Source organism: Nematolebias whitei, chromosome 1 (assembly GCF_014905685.2).
Source record: "Nematolebias whitei isolate Nwh7 chromosome 1, NemWhi1, whole genome shotgun sequence".
In the NCBI taxonomy this organism is placed as follows: domain Eukaryota; kingdom Metazoa; phylum Chordata; class Actinopteri; order Cyprinodontiformes; family Rivulidae; genus Nematolebias; species Nematolebias whitei.
In genome coordinates, this window is record NC_056498.1 from 17,114,325 (window position 1) to 17,135,238 (window position 20,914).

Here is a 20,914-nt window from a genome sequence, read left to right on the forward strand (position 1 = left end):
CAGTGTGTATCACGCAGCCCGCAGTGTGTATCACGCAGCCCGCAGTGTGTATTACACAAAGCTAAATGCAAGTATCTGGACACAATACAAGACCAGGTGCTGAATCATTCTCTGCTCGAGCTCCACTCAAACATCGTACCAAAGAGATCTATAAACAGTTTCAGAAGTCAAGTCAAGTCAAGTCATCTTTATTTGTAGAGCACAATTTAAAACAGATAAACTGTTATCAAAGTGCTTAAAAGTGCAGAAGCCGACCTTCAGTGAGCAGACCCTGACTGGAGGCCTCAGCGTACAGCGCAGCAGTGTTGTACTGAGGAACACCGAGCAGCGCCCCCATGAGGTCGGAGAGCTCCTCTGCACCCAGACTTCCTCGGCCCTCTTTGTCAAACAGCTGAAAGTTCAGAGTGAAACGTTCAAAATACTTTTATAAAACCGCAGTTTGAGTAAAAAAAGAAAGATTGGACAAATGAGACTCAAACAACAACTTACAGTAAAAGCAGAGTGAAGTAAAGACTTGAAGCTGGTGAATCCAGCGACGGGTGCAACACTAAAGTAAACCTGTCGGAGGTCCACAGTCTCATCCTGGAAACAGAAGAACACCACGTCTGCTCAGAGGCTTCATCTGGACCCTCATTCAACCATCAGTTTTACAAAACATGCTGATCAACGCGATCCCCTTCTCCAGACACAGAGGCTGAACAGATGTTTTACAAAAAGAAAACCAGATCTGAAAGATTTGTCTGCTCTTTGACCCAGAACGAGTGTAAACAATAAGAAGTGTAAACCTGCAGCTCGTTAAGACAAGAACAGCTGATTCTGGAACATCTCCAGCAGTAATTGGGTATTTTATTGTTAATTTGTGGAAAATAATCTCAGATTGAAGCTAATAATCAGGAAATATCTAATCCCAGAAAGGCCTATTTCAGTAAAGATGTTCTTAGAGGTTTTCATTTTAATCAGCTGTTAAAAATCCAAAAAGCTGCTTCACACAAACATTCAGCACTGTGCAAAAGTTTTAGACCACTGCTCCTTTCTTTGGATTTTGTTTCCATTCCGCCAGGCTTGAAGGTGGTGATCTCAATCCAATAGTTTTACAAACTTTGATTTTCTTTTAAAGTTTTTCTTTGGTTATATTCTACTCAGTTTGTGTTCAGTCTGATCAGGACAGCATATTATGCTAAATGAAAGAGTCAGACCTTTAGGCTCTTTACAGAAGAACATGCAGAGAAAACAAAACAAAGACCTGAAGATGGAGCTGAATCGTCCTTCAGATGATCATCAGACAAGTTTTAACAGCTTTTTGGGAATCTCCTTGTTGGTGCTAAAATCTTTTTAGTGAAAGTGACTTGTCCTTGGTATAAAGTCAGGGTCCAGACCAGCTCGTCATCCAGAGTGAACCCCAGGTGTTTGGAGACTGGTAGATTTGACACCATGGCCTGCAGAAACCCATCTCTTTGGTTTTAATTATGTTAGGATTGAAAGAATGCTGTATGGCTTCTTGCATGCTGCTGTATTCATTCATACCCATCTGCTCACCACAGACTCATGTCCGGGCTGTTACGCCATATTGTTTTACATTATTAGCGTTTAGCGTATATCTTAGACATTTTAGCGTACCGTTTGGTGTTCATTTAGCGTAGATCTTAGATCCTTGTATACTGCTACTTTGAATTTTGCTATTGTTGGATGTAACTGGAACCCTGTGTACATAATTTCATTCCACCTAAGGTACCACACGTGATGGAAACGACAATAAAATTGACTTGAACTTGATAAGCCCTAATGCATCAGTCCCTGAAGGCATCACAAGGTCCCTGTATTCCTGATCCAGTCCATTCCACCACAGAAGCTGTATCAGAGTATTTGTGCATGTGGCAGGATTTGACATGTGCTGTACACACTTTGGTGCCAAAACAGTTCCCTGCTGCTCCTCACCATCCTACAGATACAGCTGTCCAACCTGATGAACAATCAGTCAGTCAGGTAGAAAGTCTGGCTGCTTGAAAACAAACCAACTAAATAAATAAAAATAGAACAGAGGACTGAAGACATTTCCAGAGTACCCTACTCCGTGTTTTGCACAGTCATTCTACAAGGGAAGGGTCTCTATCTATTTTGTGATGTAAGGTGATGACATAAGCCCTTACTCTCTTCATTAAAACAAAAAAATACATTTCTTCAGGAGCCCACTCCAAAGTTTTAAAGTGCTATGTGTTGTCATCATTGTATGTTCCCATACAAAGACGAAATTGGTTCTCTGCATTTAACCCATCACACCTGAGATACACCTAGGTGGAGCAGTGGGCAGTTATGCAAGCGCCCAGGGAGCAATTTGGGATTAGGTGTCCTGCCCAGAGACACCACGACATGTGCAATGACCGGGTATCGAACCCAGGACCTTCAGGTCCCAAGTCGGCTGCCCTGCCCCTACACCATCTCAGCCCCGTTAAAACAGTCATATGAGCTGTGCTTGTCAAAAACCTTACAAATAGTATTTTCTCTGATAAAAAAACATTTTGCTGTCAAAATAACCACTATAACGTTGACAATGCATTCTAAATTTTTATAACTGGTATCACTGCCAAGTCTCTTTACAAGCATAGGTAAATATTTATAACCAAAATGCCATTTCATTTCCAATTTTGTCTCAACTACCACAATGAGTTTTGATGCGTTACGTTGGTATGACTCTTTCTCTTTCCTAATAAATAAATTATATTCCATTTTATGTAAAATAAATCCGCTACAGTTGACACTGACCTTTTGAAGGAGGCTCTCAGTATCCTTCATCTCAGGGGCATATTTTAATCACTATTCTGATTTTGAATTAGGATAAAAGAAGAATGCTGGGGAACATGATTAGTAGCCATGAAGACCAGGAGGAAGGAGCTGTTTGTTCTGCAAAGTAAATACATAAAGTAACTCGATAAAAAACAAACTCAACGGCACCTTGGAATACAGGCCACAGATGTCGACAGCCGTTTGTTTATCTGGCAACGAGAGAAGAGAGGCGAGCTCCTCTGCGCTGGCTTTGAACCCTGAAGCTCCTGACTGACACCTGTCAATCATTCTGCCCAAGGCCGCTTCGACCTCATGCACTCCCAGACTGACGAGAGAGAAGAGGGGGAAATGAGAACCATGTTTAAGTATCTGTGGCATCAAATTTTGTGAGAAATAGGAATGCATTATTGAAACATTGCAAATAAATACACTGTCGAGATGTTATTTGTGTGCACAGTAACAGGAAGTGATGAGAAAGGGCAACGCCTGCATGTAAAAGGAGCATTGCTGCAGATGTTTCTTCAGATTATTTTGAGTCACTTCCAGAGAGATGAAGAAGAGTCAGAGCATGAGGCATGTTCAAAAGACAGTTCATCAAAATGGCCGCGCAGTGGTTCGTCTTTCAGCTTCCTCTAACCTGTCCCAATTCACAGATGAACCACCACACCCTGCTCAGATGTGAGCTTTGAGTGGAGCCAAGAGAGACGTGGAGCAGAACTCTGCTGGGCTGAAGTAGAGCGAGATGCCTTCAGTGTGTGTCGGACGTCTCCCTCATGTCTTTTAGGTTGTTGGAAAAACATTCAAAGCTTCTGGTAAAAAACTGCTTTTATCATCCGAGAAATATTTCTAAATTGAGGGCAATGTTATCCAGGTCTGACCTGGAGATTATTATTCATGTTTTTAATTCTTCTTGTTTAGATTATTGCAATTACCTTTTTACTTGTTTTAACAAACCTGCCGTCGCTCGTCTCCAGTTGTTCCAGAACGCTGCTGCGAGGTTTTTAACAGGAGCTAATAGAAGGTCTCACATTACACCAGTTTTATCTTCTCTTCATTGGCTGCCTGTTGAATTTAGAATTAATTTTAAAGTCGTTTTCACACCAGATAGTCCAGTAGACTCGGTTCGGTTCGGGACCAATATTCATGACCTTTTGTTTACATTTGAGCTGGTGCGTTTGCATTCACACTGCACTGTGCAGTCGAGTCAACCTGTTGAACCAACCTGTTCCCCCGCTCGCCTGTGGTGGCGCTGCACCAAGAACTACTGAAAGAAATGACACAAAAACCTCTGAAGACACGTCTTCTTCTTCTTCTGTAAATAAAAATAAAAACGAAGTGGCATCAAGTTTTAGCAGTTTTAGGAGTTATATTTTGTCATTTTTCAAAAATGGACTTAGCATGAGCAGAAGATGAGACAGAAGACCATGGAGAATATTGTTTTTCACACAAGGCAGCTGACGGCTCCATATAAGGTCAGAGAAATGCGTGTTTGTTTACCCTGCGGAGTGGGGCTCGGTCTGTTTACATTCACACTGCACCGAACCGCGCTGGATTTCGCTTCTACCGGACCGAGACCTAGGTTTTAGCCCGGGCCAGAGTTCACCTTTTTGTTCCGTGACAGAGTTCGATGGCGAGTTCACACCTCCCTAAACAAACCGGACTTTCTAGGAAAACGAGCTAGAGTTTGATTCAGCGGACTAAACAGGGCTGGTGTGAATGCACCCTAAGATTTTAGTCTCGACTTTTAGAGCTTTAAATGGACAGACCCCCAGTACATCACTGAAATGTTGATCCCTTATCCTCCAGCCTGCACCCTTCGGTCTTCAGCGTTGAACCTCCTAAAAAGGTCCCCTAGACATGGTTTAAAACTCGGGGTGACCCATCCTTTCAGGCCGTATCGCCCCCAGGCTGTGGAATGCTCTGCCACGTCTCTGTGTGGCCATCTCCACGGATTCCTTTAAAAAGCAGCTTAAGACACTTTTATTCAGGCAAGCTTTTAGTTAAATATTTTATTTACTGTTTTTAATCAGCTGTAATTACCGTTTTTATCAACTGTTCTTACTGTTCATAGCTCTTCTTACCATTTTTACTAATCAGCTGTTTGTACCGTTTTTACTAATCAGCTGTTCTTAGTTTTTATTAATCAGCTGTTCCTACCATTTTTACTAATCAGCTGTTCTTAGTTTTTACTAATCAGCTGTTCCTACCATTTTTACTAATCAGCTGTTCTTAGTTTTTATTAATCAGCTGTTCCTACCGTTTTTACTAATCAGCTGTTCCTACCGTTTTTACTAATCAGCTGTTCTTACAGTTTTTATTAATCAGCCGTTATCGTTTGTTTTATTTTAAGCTTGTACTTTGTATTTCTGTAAAGCACTTTGTGATTGTATCTATGAAAAGTGCTATATAAATAAAGTTTACCTACTTAATTTTACTATGATGAATTGATTCACTAACGAGCCTCTTAGCGGTGAACTTTTTTTTAACTAGCTAAAGAGTTGTGCGTCATTAGTATTCCCTCGGTAATAAATCTTCCATCCATCCATTTTCTTTACCCGCTTATTCCATTTTGGGTCACGGGGGTCGCTGGTGCCCATGTCCAGCAATCACTGTGCGAGGGGCGGGGTACACCCTGGACGGGTCGCAAGTCCATCACAGGGCCACATAGAAACAAACGAGACAAACAACCATTCACTCTCTCACTCACACCTAGGGACAATTTAGAGTTACCAATCAGCCTAACATGCATGTTTTTGGACTGTGGGAGGAAACCGGAGTACCCGGAGAAAACCCACGCATGCACGGAGAGAACATGCAAACTCCACCCAGAAAGGCCCCTGGACCGGGGTTTGAACCAAGGACCTGCTCGCTGAGAGGCAGCAGCTCTACCAGTTGCGCCACCGTGCTGCCCCGGTAATAAATCTGTTTTACGTTATTTAATCTCAAGAGTGGTGGTCACAACTATTAGCAGTTCATCATAGTACTGAGCCGCAGCTCCGCAGATCTTCTTCATTTTCCTTCTTATGTCAGTCTGCCCGGCTCCATCATTACCTCGCTCGGCAACACAGAGGTGTCAGAGGTAGGCTGACTATGACCCCTCAGCCCCTCGGTGTGCCTTCTGAATGGACTGAGATGATCAGAACAGTCAGTCTGCATCTCGGTCCAGACGTCTTGTGAATGAGACTTGTTTAAACAGAGACCAGGGAGTTCCCCTTTGTTGTCACTTTGTTTCATTTTGGCTGTGCCAAGTAGAAAAAAAAAAAAAAAAAAAATGCCGGTTGTGTGAGAAAATGGGTAAATCATGTGCATCCTGATGAATTTCTTGTTTTCTTCCACTTTTTGTGCATGTAGGAAATGCATGTCACAGGTACTTTAAAGATGTACAACATTAGCCGACAGCCTCAGGATGACACGTTTCTCACCTGCTCTTGTGCAGCAGTGACAGAGTCACCCTGCCAGGAGACTCCAGAGGCAGAGACAGACCCCCCACTTTACTGACAGGAACTCGTCCCTCCATCACGTAATCTGTAGCTGGGACTCCTAGGGCTCTGAAACACAGAAAACTCCATTACCAAAAGGATCCACTGGTTTAGTCTAGGCAGAGAAACAACTCCAGATGAAACCGTCCTTCAGCTGAGGCTGTAAATCATCAGTGGAGACAAAAGGACAATGTTCCTCCTGACAGTCATGTTTTTACCAAGCTCTCTCCTGAACCACGCATTTTAAATATTTAATGGCCAACATCTACTACAGATTAACATTTAGAGTTAGCTCAGTTCAAGATGGCTGCCACAGACAACTGACCTTATTCAACAACAAATGGTCCAAGCTTGTGCAGATTTACAGATACTGAACAAGCCGAGTCATTCCCAACACGGACTCAGAGAGCTCATCGATTGTGTGAAATGTTGCAGAGGTGCATGAGATAGATTCACATGCAACTTTATGTTCAAGGGTTGACCAAACGCTCCGTAGTTTCTTAAAACTCTGGCAGTAAAGTTGGTGGGTGATACGTTTCTTGAAGCAGTGCTGGGTTGTTAGTACATAGTCGTCATGTGATGCAACATCCAGCATTTCGTCACAAGCCACCATTTTTGTAGGATCACAACAGCTGCTGTCATGGAGGTCAGCGGACCAGTTGCTCCTCACAGTTCCAGGAACTCGTCTTAAGCGCAGAGGTGACAGGGCCTTCACTGTAGCAGGACCAAGACTTTGGAACGAGTTGCCTCTGCTTGTCAGACAGGCCCCCTCCCTCTCGGTTTTCAAATTCCGTTTAAAAACTCACTACTATTCAGTAGCTTTCAACACCAGATGATCTGTGTTTTGATCCTGTATGCTCCACACTGGTTAGTCGTCATTATCTGCATCGTTTTTATGTCTATATTCTGATTTACCTCCTTTTGTATTTTGCCTTGTGCGTTACCTGTTGTTCTGTCTGTACAGCACTTTGGTTGGCTTTGTCGCTGTTGTAAGTGCTCTATAAATAAACTGGTATGGTAGAGTTTGACCATCAAGGAGTATTTTTTACATGCATCACAATGGTTGTGTCATGATGGGTTAGAGGATGTTCCAACTGGGAAGATGGTTCGGCAAAGCGCTGTTTTAACTAAATTTCCAAAAATGAGAAAATGAGAAGGAAGTCAAACGGACATTGGAGAGTTTGGCTTGGAAACATCAACTGCAAGGATCAGCCTTTAACGTCAAGTATCTGCTCTGATCTCTTATTCAGTAAACAACAACAACAAAAAAAAAAGTATATTAATCATTTTGTTAACTGTATGTGTGCTGGAACTGCTCCGTTCATGATTTAGAACGCCTCTTCTGTAGTTAGCTCAGTTATACTTCGTGCTAAACTCCACACTGTAAACACTCGCTCTGCCCACATAGAGACATTCTTACATATCAAACCAGCCGGTCAAAGCAGATGGCCGCTTGTCCTGAGCCTGGTTCTGCTGGAGGTTTCTTCCTTTTAAAAGGGAGTTTTTCCTTTCCTCTGTTGCCACTGTGCTTGATCAAGATGGGAGACTGCAACGAAGCCAAGATTCAACGAGTCTGCCAGCTTCCTTCCTTAGAGAATTTTACTAATCGGCTTTTCTATGTATGTGAATGTCTCTGTAAAGTGCCCTGAGACAACTTTGCTGTAATTTTGTGCTAATTAAATTAAATAAACTGAATTGAAACATCGTAATTTTGAGCATAGTTGCATCGGCAGACCTCAAAATGTCCTAAAAAAAAAAGACGCGTCAGTTTTAAAGTGTTATAGGCATCACAATGGCTCAGTGGTTAGCACTGTTGCCTCACAGCAAGAAGGTCCTGGGTTCAATCCTCGGTTGGACTTGAGGTCTTTGTGTGGAGTTTGCATGTTCTTCTTGCGCTTGTGTGGGTTTTCTCCAGGTACTCTGGTTTCCTCCCACAGACCAAAAACATAAGTTAGGCTGCACCCAAGCCCAGGCCTCCCTTGCAAAAAAAAAAAGAAAGAAAAAAAAAAGATGTGATCCGTTTCTAAACTAAATGCTCTAAAAGATCACAGAATATCATGATTTCAGCTCCCTGCTTCCTCTGCTCTTTGCCACCGGCAAGCGTTCTTGGCCCCGCCCACTTCTCAGCTCTGCACGCAGAACAGCTGATCAGCTGCAGCAGGAAGTTTATCCTGCAGCAGTAAGGGCTGCACAAAGGAGCAGCAGGTGGTAAATAATTGTGGGGCGGCTGTGGCTGAGTGGTTAGAGCAGTCGTCCTCCAATGCAAGAGTTGGGGGTTCAAATCCACCAGCAGTCACATGTCGAAGTGTCCTTGGGCAAGACACTGAACCCCTCATAGCCTCTGATGTGTCCCCCATCAGTGTATGAATGTGATAAAGCACTGATTATTATTTTACATTAATAGTAGAGAGCTGTATGAATGAGTAAATGAGGCACAGATTGTGTTGTAAAGTGCTTTGAGTATCTTGATTAGATAGAAAGGCATTATACAAGTACAGTACATTTACCATTTGATCTCAATGGGATTTACCTGGTTAAATAAAAGGTTAAATTAAAATTAAATTAAATGGTTGTCTCACAGCATGACCGTCCTGAGTTCTAGCCCCGAGTTGGGCCTGGGGTCATTCTGTGAGGAGATTGCATGTTAATCTTTTTATTTATTTAAGCCTTGTACGTCCTTTACAAAGTCGTTAAAACATTGATTGTATGCGTCCATGGATTTCAGGCTATGAAAGTTGTGTAGGCACTCATCGTGTCCAATAAATCAACAACTATGTCATAATAAGAGATCAGGAGCAACTTGTCTGTGTCTGATGTTCTTTCTCTACCTCATACTCACAACAGCAGCAACTTTATAGATACATCTTTCTCTTACATGTTGGTCAAGAGTACACTTTGTTTTGGTTTATCTGAAAGACATCATTTTCTAGCGCTTGCCTACTAAAATGGTGGAAAAGTGGCGTTTCCTCCACTTCCAGTTGAAACGTAGCAACTACCGGTATGTATTGGTAGCGTAAAGACATCCGCGTGACTTCTAAGCCATAACACAAACCTGCTGAGCTTTTGAATTTAAAAGGCAACACTAACTGCATCTTTTTACTTCATGGATAAAACTGAACAAAACTGTCATACAGCGATGAATCACGTCTCAGCTCAAGTTAAAATATGGAGTTTGAAGCCAAAGCAAATGAAGTTGTGGTTTAATGAAGATGGCTCGACTGCAACACCAAGTGGCGATCATCTGTAAAAACATCATCATGAGTCCAAGCTCAGTAATTAACAGCATGATGCAGTCAAAATAATAATAATCAGCACTTCCTGTTTATATCTCAGGATGAGTGTCTGCTGATCATTCATCATGTTATCAGCATGTTTGACATTTCCTGCAGTTCTGGCTCATTAGTAGCAGAATCTGCTGGTCCCTTACTTGGCCATGAGCTTCTGAACGTTGTTGGCGTACAGGTTGGGGTCCATCTTCTCCTCCTCAGATGGGTTGTAAACGGGCAGGAACTGCAGCCACAGAAAAAGAATCAGATTTTTATGAAGGCCTGTTTTTTTTAAATGTGATCATTTTCACACACGATGCATTCCTTAGTGACGCCGACGTGAACGTGGCACCAACAGAAGTGAAGGAAGTCGTCTGAGCTCACCTCCACCGTCATGTTGGTGTAAAGCTGGGAAGCGGTGTGCCACACGGCCTCTTTCCTGATGAATAACAGACGATATCACACAATCACACAGGATAGTGCACGAGGCAGGAAACTTCCGATTACTTAAAAAGTTCTTGTGCATTAAATGTCAGTACTGGTTAGTTACGAATAAAACAATACAAATATCTTAAACCCATTTGAAAATATACAGATACGTCCATTTTGAGTCCCCACATTAGGTCCTAAAACACCATGGATGGGTCTCGAGAGGACTTCCAGAAATTAAATCAAAATCTGAGTTGACCCATTAAACATCAGGACACTTTCACCAGCGACAGCTGGGGTCACACGTATGCCACTGTGGAGTCAGACACTAAAGTGAACCGCTGCTCCAGAGCAACATTTAGAAATGTTAACTTTAAATCATTAAACAGAAGACAGAGATTATAATGTTCATATCAGATTATTACAGCATCTGACTCTCAGAGGGCTTCTGTGGTTCTTCAAACTAAATTTGATGAATCACTTGAGATAAGTGTTAATAAAATAAAAATTATTTAAACATTTTAAACTTACTGGCCTTTTTCACATGTTAATTTTTATTTTTTTTATGTCCCCCCTTCGTTTCTTTCCCACTAGAAGACGAGTGTGAAGTCCTTTCCTTTCATGGACCTTAGAGCTCATTGGTGGAGAGTTTTATATTTTTACACAATCTGCTCACTAGTGAAACAGAGAACAGGTGTGCACCACCGTAGACAATGACCCTGATGAAGAACAGGATTGACTTTTTTTTTTTTCCTCCTGTTACTCATATTTCCCCTTTAAGCACAAACCCTCCTTTTACTTAAAACAGTCGACGCCTTTTTACATCTATAAAACTTCTCATCAGGCCTCGTGTCCTCCTGTGCAGTAAAAACACGCTGCAAGTTATTCACTACTTGTATTCATGATCACGTCAGTACGGCAGCTGAAGACTAGAAACCACTGATGGAGGGGGTGACGTAGCGTGGATTTGTTCATAACTCCAGTTGAAAATATCTGGTTTCCCTTTAAAAACACTTCATTATGAAAAGAGTTGTGAGTTTAGAGGAAAACGAAGCAGGTGAACCGAAATATTAAACTACCGTAATTTCCGGACTATATACCGCTACATTTTTCCACAGGCTTTGAACACCACGGCTTACACAACGCTGTGGATAATTTATGGATTTTTTTGTTTGATGGGCCAACGAGCTTCATGCTGCCAAAACATTTAGACTCGTCACACCCGGGCGCTCACAGATGCCCAACGCACGTCTCTCTTGGGGGTGGGTCCTCCTGACTCAATGAGACTACCTGCATAAATAAAGAGTAAAAATAAATCTGACTATGACCTGTTCCATAATTTAATTGGTTAAACCAATGAAACAGGGAGGGAAGAACAGGTGGGGGGGGGGGGGGGGATCCCCCTTTCCCTTGAAGGGGGGCGCAGAGCGTGAGAGTCTCACAGAGCACTTGTTGCTCCGTGGAGCAGTAGGACAGCTTGAAGATAGCGATCAATCAATCAACTTCCTGGTAAGCTACTTTTTTTTTTTTTTTAAAACCAGTCATGTTAAAGGCATCGTTCAGATTATTATTTTTTTAAACCGTACTGAATGTATTTGTGTGCGTTACTGGTACATATTTAATTAAAAGTTTAAAATATATCTTTCTGTGTAAATATCTCATGTCACAACGTGGACACCTGCAGCTTATACACCAGCACAGCTCGTACAAAATTGTTTTGTTTTTAACTTGTGTGTGTGGCTTACTGGGGGCTGAGATGGGGTAGAGGCAGAGCAGCCGACTTGGGACCAGAAAGTTGCGGTTCAACTCCCAGCCATTCCCACGTGTCGTCGTGTCTCTGAGCAAGACAACCAATCCCCGACAGCTCCCCGGGTGCTTACATAGCTGCCCACTGCTCCACCTGGTGTTTCTCAGGTGTGATGGGTTAAATGCAGTGAACTAATTTCATCATTGTACGGGAACATACAATGACAACCTCAGACTTCCCCTTATACTAGAGTGCGCTCTATAGATCTGCAATTACGGTATTTCACTTCATAATCAGATTAATCAGCATTTATTTTAAACCTTTGTATTTAAAAGTCCATGAATGGTGCATTTGTTTCAGTGTGATCAAATCACTTGTGATTTATTTATTTTTATTTAATGAGATGTGAACTCTGTTCAGAACAAGAATTTTGTTTGAGGGTATTAATACATTTTTTATGAACCATACTGGACATCAGCTTCTTGTGAGGCGTGCCACAGAACCAGTGATTATCAGAAGTTTTAGTCATCAGAACACCCTGCACTTCCTGTAAACTTTAGGACAAAACCCAGACTGCTCCCACCCCACAGAACCATTCAGGCTTACATTTTATCACATTCTGTACAAGGACAATCTAATCTCTCTAATGACTGAAACACAGATATTAAGAGTTTTAACTTTTTACCAGCGCTGACGGTTTTGATGTCATAAGGCTGGGACATTAAATGAGTTTGACAGATAAAAAGTTGAAGAACTCACCATGATGTTCCTTTGTACGTCCAACGAACAGTATCCTGAGAGGATCATAAACGCACTGATCAAACACTGAGCACCATATAAAGTTGAAGGCAGGCTTATCAGAGCGCAGCACACATCACGGCACCAACACTTCCCGTGCTACAACAGGACAGGAACAGTATGCAAACACTGATGGGGACAATAAACGCAGGAGCGCACACAAACCTGGGGTGACAAATGACAAGGAAGAGATGACTGATGCAAAAATCTGACTGCATGCATCCGACCCAAACAGAACAAAGCTTCTCTTGTATGTGTGTTTTTATATGTCATTACCATAAATAAACAGAAAAGCTGTTATGGAGCAGGGAATATTTCTCTCAGTTAAACCTCGTTTGTCTGAGAGCTCATTATTTTTCACACTTCAGTCCAAGAGTTGCTGTTGGGCAAAAGTGTTCAACATTTAGATTTTACTACAGAAATAAAGGCGGCACGGTGGATCAGTTGGTAGAGCTGTTGCCTCTCGGCGAAAAGGTTAGATCAAATCCTGGCCTGGGGCCTTCCTTGGATGACCCTTAATTTTCTCCTGTTGAACACAGACAAGACTGAGGTTTTAGTTTTCGGACCTGAGCACCTTAGGAATGAATTTTTCAGTCTTTCTCCCTCCTTAGATGACATTAATCTGTCCTCCAGCTCTAATGTTAAAAATCTTGGTGTTATTTTTGATCAGGACATGTCTTTTGTCCCCCACATTAAAAACGTTACTAGAACTGCCTTCTTCCACCTGCGTAATATCACTAAAATTAGAAACATCTTATCTAAAAATGATGCAGGAAAAACTAGTCCATGCATTCGTCACGTCTAGACTGGACTATTGCAATTGTTTATTATCTGGGTGTCCAAATACATTTTTAAAACGTCTTCAGTTGATCCAAAATGCTGCTGCCAGAGTCTTAACTGGAGTTAGTGGGAGAGATCATATCTCTCCAGTTTTAGTTTCTCTCCATTGGCTCCCTGTCAAATCCAGAATAGAATTCAAAATCTTACTTCTAACCTACAAAGTTCTCAACAACCTAGCTCCATCTTTCATTCGAGATATTTTTCTTCCATATTTTTCTAACAATTTTTCACTCTCCGACTGCAGGTTTACTTGTGGTTCCTAGAGTTTCCAAAAGTAGAATAGAAGGAAGATCTTACCGTTATCAGTCGGCCTGTCACGATAACAAATTTTGCTGGGCGACTGGTTCAGAAATTATTGCGATAAACGATAATATTGTTTGAAATTTGACAATAATTAGTAATTATTGTCAAATTTAAGAAGAAATGTTAGTTAATTTATTTGAGTGTAGTACCTTTTTTGACCACCGGATGGCAGTATAAGACTGTTTGGACCGAAGGATGGATAGTGAGAGAGTGAGCAGCGTGCGGCTAAGAAAAATGGGAGGGAAGCCCTTTGACGTGACTGGGCTGTCCCTCTTCAGTTCTCAAAATTGCGGACACACTGTGTGGTTTGAACTCTTTAGCATATCAATTTTCACATAAAGCTTTTAATAAATAATCAGTAAACAACAAAGTCTATGCTCAATAATCCAGGTATACAATTCAACATTTTTCAATCAGGTCATCTGGACAGAATGCAAAAACAATGCAAGGAAAGAAAAATGCTTCAGAAGAAAAAAGGAGAGTAGTCCAACTTCAAGCCACATGACTTGTACAAACAACAGGCTCCCAGACATTGCATCAAACCAGATGTGAAGAGGGCTGGCAATGGAGGAAGGGCGTACCAAAGAGACCATCTTATCACAAGCAGAACTGGTTTGTTCCACTTTGGAGTAAGCCGTTGGGGGAAGAATCAGTTTTGTTGTGCATTTCCTTGACTGATGAAGCCTTCTGGATCGAAGGCGAAACGTTTCAGCACAAAAAAAAAAAAAAAAACTGTCCAGATGACCTGACTGAAAAATGTTGAATCAGTAAACAAGTTCTCAGCTTCTTTTTGCAGAGAAAAACAAATTTTTACATGAAGGCACAGGTTTCAACCTTGAATTTTGGAGCTTCGACAAGACGGAGGTATTTTCCACAAGGTTCGCTTAGCTTCTCAGCTTAGATGCTTTTAACAATTCAAAAACGCAATTTTGTACAGTTAAAACGGATTTTAAAGGGAAAAGAGAAAGGGAGGGGTCAGTGAAGAGCACCGGAGTTGAGCTTTTTGTCATCCAGTGTCTTCAGTAGAAAGAGAGAGACACGAAGAAACGATAAAGCTGATAAATGAAAATGACGTTGATAATTTTCATTTAGCGGGTAAAGATGATGGATGGGTACAGAAATTGAAGTCAGCTGAACTTGGACCCATCAAAGGATCCGACTTCAGATCTGATTAATAAGGAAACCAGCCTCTGTATGAAATGTAAATATGACTAATACTTCAACTTTTGCGGCACTGTGTCTGAATCTGAGCCCCACTGCATCAGCTACTGACTCTGAAGTTAAGATGCCCCGATTACAAAAACAACTTTGACAAAGAACATCAGAGCATCTTGTTTAGGTAAGAGTCATATGGTTGAAGTGGGCCGGTCTGTACCGCAGGGTCTGAGTGGAGCATCCAGCTAATGGCTTCAGCTCATCGTGTTGTCCACCAGACTAAACCGTGGGCAGCCACAAAACTCACATTTCCAAAGAAACGAGATATCATTCATTTTTTCCCCTCGACCTTCATGTCACCTCTAGTTTAAAATGGCGTTTCCTAAATGTTACCAAAACCACTGCAGCAGTCTGCAGCAACAGAAGCAGTAAACAAAATCTGACATGTGCATCATGAAGGTTTTATTTAGTTTTAACATTTAACTAAATTTCTACCTGGTTTTATTTTTGTTGTTTGACTCATTTGAAACATAAAATGTCCTGCAAGTAAATACTTGGGTCTATTTTTAAATACCAGAACTATCAATATATGACAGTTGTTTTTTTGTTTTTTTATCATTTACTGCATAATAAGAGTTTAATCCCATCAAAGTTCCAGTGGTACTCAAGAGTATTCAGCTCCACATCTTGTGGATCTCACACCTGTTCAGATAACGTCTAATGTACTACGGTACAATTACTGTGACTAAAAATAAATAATGAGTCTCTCCCCATGAACGCACTCAAAACACTGACGAGGTTAAAAAGGTCTCAAGAGGTTGCCGTCTTTTATTTCTGAAGTAAAATCAACATCTGGTTGCCAAAGTCCAGGCACTCCTCGTCCCCCACACCCTGAGGCTCATTAAGAATTGCCTGGGAGTTTGCAGTATTACACTTTGAAGTATTGACTTTTAGCCAGTTCCACTTCATCTGTGATGGTAAATGTAAGCATACACTGAGATTTTTGTGTGAAATACTGTAGTCCCTCGTCACTTTGCAGTTCGTTTATCGCAGATTCACTCTGTCGCGGTTTTTCAAAATAAGATTGGACACAATTGGCTGACTAATGGATGAGCCGCACAATCTGCAATTTTTTCATTTAAAATAAATTGTTTAAAACTGTTGAGCACCTCCTGCCCATACTGCAGGACATGCTTCCTGCTGCAGCTGATCAGCTGTTCTCCGTACAGAGCGGAGAAGTGGGTGTGGCCAAGAGCGCTTGCAGGTGGCTGAGAGCAGACGAGGCAGGGAGCGGAAATCATGAAATTCTGTGATCGCTTAGTGAGTTTAGAAACGCAAGAGTGTGGGAAGGTACTTCACGGTTTTTCCTCTTATCGCAGGTCTTCAGGGTACGGATCCCCCGCGATAAACGAGGGACTACTTTACTTTTAATTTAGGAAACGTTTTACACCCACTGAGTTATGAAACGCTCATTGTTTTACTTTGAACTGATAGAAAACGCTCCAACCCAAAGATTTGCCTTATCGATGACAAAAACTAGCTAAAAATGAATTACTGCTCCATATAAATACAAATATCAATACCTACTGTAGCCATTTATTATTTCAATATTTAATCTGATATAGCAGCAAGAACGATACCACTAAACTTTTTAATCGTGCTTTCTTGTCAACACCAAATACTATCTTGGCCAACTATGTTAAATAAATTGAGCATGCATCAGGATATGTTAAAATAATCCACGTCTGTGCCCCCATGAATAAATAAAACCAGCCGCAACGCTACAATCAGCTAAACTCGTCACTCCACCGGTGTTACTCACAAGTTTGTTTGGGTAACGCAACAGGACTGGTTGAACAGGGACTCCAGCGAGGAAGGCACCTGACGGGACAAAAACAATGCAAGGAAAGAAAAATGCTTCAGAAGAAAAAAGGGGAGTAGTCCACCTTCAAGTCACATGACTTGTACAAACAACAGGCTCCAGACATCACATCAAACCAGACGGAGCAGCTTGAACAGATATTTACCAGGTTTAAACTGGATGAGAGCTCGGCCGTTAGTCGTGGTCCCCTCAGGAAACATCAGCATCTGGATGAAAAGACGACAGCCGGTGTTTGAGTGAAAGCGCCTGCTGGTACCCTGAGCACTGGAGAACGTTGCCTTTACTCTTTGTTTACCAAAGAAAACAATCTAATTCATTCAAGCTTTTTTTAAACGGGTTCGTCTCAGTGAGCCACGAGGACTCATTTACAAGAGAGACCTGTTTTAGACAAACATGAAATACAGACAAACTACAATAAAATTCAATTAAAATCAGAGTCGTGTAATAAAACAATAAATCAAGGTGCCATATAAAACAAGGTCAACCAGTGGGGGTGGGGTGGCGAGACAGCTCAGCAAAACAGCTTTTTAGCTCCGCTAGCTTTCTAGCGAGTGCATAGTCCATTTGTTGCGCTGCTAGCTTAGTGCTACGTTAGTGACGGCAGCCGTCGGGCGAGGGGGGTTCAGTTCAGCAGGCAGGGTGCTCTGTTCTGTTGACAGGGCGTGGCGCCCTGCTTGTATAATGGTAGGAGAAACGCTGTAAGCAGATATTTTTGTTTGATAAGGCAAATTAGCTGTGGCAGCCATCTTGATTGGGTTTGACTCCAAAGGTTAATTAGACGTACATACATTCAGTGATTTCTTTGAGTCAGACACGTGCAAAAACATTTAAAATAAAATAAAATTCAAGTGCCTAGTTTAAATATGTTTGTTCATGTAGGTCAGTAGTTCTCAAAGTGGGGTCCCTGGACACCTGGGGGTCTGTAAGTCAGTGCTTGGTGGTCCACAAAAACAAAAATATAGATATATATTTTTAATACAACCACGTAGATGTTTAACAACCTGTTAAAATACACAAAAACACAAGAAATTGGATCCATTTTATTCAAAATTTTCTGGGGGATGACCTCCAGAGCCCCCACTGCAACCCCACCGCCTCCCACCAGCTATTCTAGCATCGATTGGTGTTACTTGGTGTGACTACTGCTGTTCCGCTTCTGTTTTTCTGTAATAATATGAAGACGTGACAATACATTTATTATGTTCATTATGTGAATAGGTAAAGTTTTAAAGAGGTTTAATTTTCTAAAAACTGTCACTTTTGGAAGTTGAAATTAAAAGTTTTGTTAATCAAGTATGTCTTGAATGAAAAATAGCCCATGTTTAAAAGTATAAAAATTGTATTAACACTATTAAAGAACAGCTCTTGAGTATTTATGTTGCACAAATATTTCCATTGCATTAAAGAGACAAATTGAAGACAATTATTTAATAAACATGAGGGTTATGAGGGGGTCCCTGAAACTTTTTCTACCCTGTAAGGAGTCCCTGAACCCAATAACTTTGAGAACCCCTGATGCAGGCATCATTCTCATTTTGCTTCCTGCTCTCACATGGATCGTTGGATCTCCTGGGAACTGATTGGTTTTATTGGACCTTCCTACCTGAGGCCAGTAGCCTTTGGAGGTCAGCCTCCCGATGAGCTCCGTCACGGCCCTTTTCCTCGACTCTGGATCCTTCCTGCTCACAAGCACAGACTGGTTGAACTCTAGCAGAGCTGAAACCAGAAACAAAAAAGAAAACTACAACAAATTAGAACAAAACAAAGGGTGAGGTCAGGACAGCCAAGAACTAGGCAGGAAGAACCCACAGAGCAGATCAGAGCGTCACTTGTTTATTTTTGAGCCTCCTCATTTCTGCTCCTGTGAGTCAGCTTTTCCAAACACGGCTGCTCTTCTTGGCATGAATGGATGAGTCTGGGGTGAATATCTTATTTTTATGCAAGGGCTATTTAAATACAGAAATATTTTTATCATGCATGAATTTTAATAATGTACCAAACATAAACACAACTTAAAGACTGCAGGGGTCAACATGACGTTTCCCATACCACTGCATTTATAAAGCACTTAAAAAGAGCAACAAGACCAACCAAAGTGCTGTACAACAGAAACAAACAAGCAAAGGACACAACAAAAAATACATAGATCTATGTAAATAGATAAAGATAAGAACTAAATGACTAACTTTATAGAACATAGACAAGTTAAAATCAACTCACTGTGTCAAAAGCCATGGAATACGTGTTCCTTTTTAAATAAGCATTAAAAACAGTGAGAGACTGAACCTGCCTGACATGCAGTGGTAACTCATTCCACAGTTTTGGACCTGCAACCTTTGTCACCTCCGAGCTTAAAACCAGTGCCTGGAACCAATAAAAGCATCTGGTCTGCTGCCCTCAGAGAGCACTGTGGGACATATGGCTGCAGCAGATCAGCGAGAAAAGAGGGGGCAGAACTGTTCAGAAGTATTTTAAAATGAATTTGAAAGTGAACAGGAGCCAGTGCAGGGAGGCCAGAATTGGAGTTATGTGTTCTCTCTTGCCTGTACCATCGTACAATTGACGTTTGGACAAAGTCCAATGACCTTGCATAATATTCAAGTCAACCTTTATTTATACAAGTTAGTCTCAATGAGCCTCGAGGACTCATTTACAAGAGAGAACTGATTTTAAAGAACACAGACAACTGTAGACAATCATAAACAAGCATTTAAAATGAAAAGTGGAAGAAATTTTGTAAAACTATGTAGAAAACTAAAAACAGGAACATGTCTGTGTTGGTTTTTGCCATGAACTTAATGGATGTTTAAAGCCACTTGGAGAGGTCACGATCGAGATCTTTTTGTAAGATATTCCAGGAAATGGGAGCGGAGTAGGAGAAGGCCCTTTTGCCTAGTTCAGTCCTCACTGAGGGAACACTGCAGGTAATAATGTCCTGAGAGCGCACGCTGTAGCTGCACTCACGCAGAGACATGAAGGAGGAGATGTACAGGTCCTTCTCAAAAAATTAGCATATTGTGATAAAGGTCATTTTCCATAATGTAATGATAAAAATGAAACTTTCATATATTTCAGATTCATTGCACACCAACTGAAATATTTCAGGTCTTTAATTGTTTTAATACTGATGATTATGGCATGCAGCTCATGAAAACCCAAAATGCCTGTCCCAAAAAATTAGCATATTTCATCCCACCAATGAAAGACAAGTGTTTTTAATACAAAAAACACCAACCTTCAAATAATCATGTTCAGTTATGCACTCAATACTTGGTCAGGAATCCTTTTGCATGAATGACTGCTTCAATGCAGCGTGGCATGGAGGCAATCAGCCTGTGGCACTGCTGAGGTGTTATGGAGGCCCAGTGATATAAAAAATGTTTTATAAGGTGTGAAGTTGCCTTTATGCCTATTCAAACATATATATATTGTGTGTGTTACTTATTCAGAATTAAATGTCTAAAATTGCCATAAAAGCAAGGGTGGAATGATATAGAAATTATTATTTTAATGCTTTTATGTCAATCTAGACCTATATTACACTTATTTAAACACACTTATACAACGTGTTATTCACATATTAGGGATTGTATTTTGTATTATGTTATGAGGTGTTGGGTCGCCTTTATGCCTGTTCAAACATATACTTTGTGTGTGTGTGTTGCTTATAATATTTAGACACTCTTTGATGGTTTGCAGAAGGGACGAGGGGTGCTCTTTAGGAATGCTTTAATAAGCATTAGGAGTGCTCTTGACCTGGAAGCTTTGGCCCGCTTTTACGGTCACAGGCGTTCCTTACTGGAAGGATGAGCCATCGCTTTTGATGATGGTTTAATTAGATCCGTTGTTCTGGTAACCATCAAACTTGTTTTGAATGCTCTCACGCGATCCGGTCAGGGAAGAAAAGTATAAAGGAAGTGTGACAGGCAACTTAATCTTTGGAAGTCCGGTGTGGATCAGCCGCGCGCTGATGCCATGCACCATTTTTGATGTGATTCTTCTTTACCTGGGTCGAAAACGGCTTCCCGGCCAGTGTCACGGTGAGAAGTTATTTCATATCAATCTGTGTGTTAAGAGTGTACATGTTTTTTGCTTGGCTGTTTTCTGTGGCAGGTTAATAAATGACACTTATTACTCCTAGCAGTTGACAGCTTCTGTTTATTTTTTCCTATTTGTCTGAATAATCTGTGCCGACCGTTCAACGAGCCCTTTTGATAAAGAATTTCATAATACA

General features: G+C 41.3%; 1 protein-coding gene across 1 annotated transcript in view; it reads right to left on the reverse strand.

Moving 5' to 3' along the window:
- The window catches only part of lpcat4 (lysophosphatidylcholine acyltransferase 4), a 31,659-nt gene that overhangs the window by 4,108 nt on the left and 6,637 nt on the right, over positions 1-20,914 (reverse strand). The window contains exons 3-12 of the mRNA XM_037682711.1: positions 18,284-18,396; positions 16,826-16,886; positions 16,621-16,679; positions 12,462-12,496; positions 9,911-9,965; positions 9,688-9,770; positions 6,204-6,329; positions 2,950-3,106; positions 490-582; positions 256-391 (exon numbers count right to left, since the gene is read on the reverse strand). Of these exons, the coding sequence (XP_037538639.1) occupies positions 256-391; positions 490-582; positions 2,950-3,106; positions 6,204-6,329; positions 9,688-9,770; positions 9,911-9,965; positions 12,462-12,496; positions 16,621-16,679; positions 16,826-16,886; positions 18,284-18,396 (918 nt within the window). The remainder of the gene's footprint in view (positions 1-255; positions 392-489; positions 583-2,949; positions 3,107-6,203; positions 6,330-9,687; positions 9,771-9,910; positions 9,966-12,461; positions 12,497-16,620; positions 16,680-16,825; positions 16,887-18,283; positions 18,397-20,914) is intronic.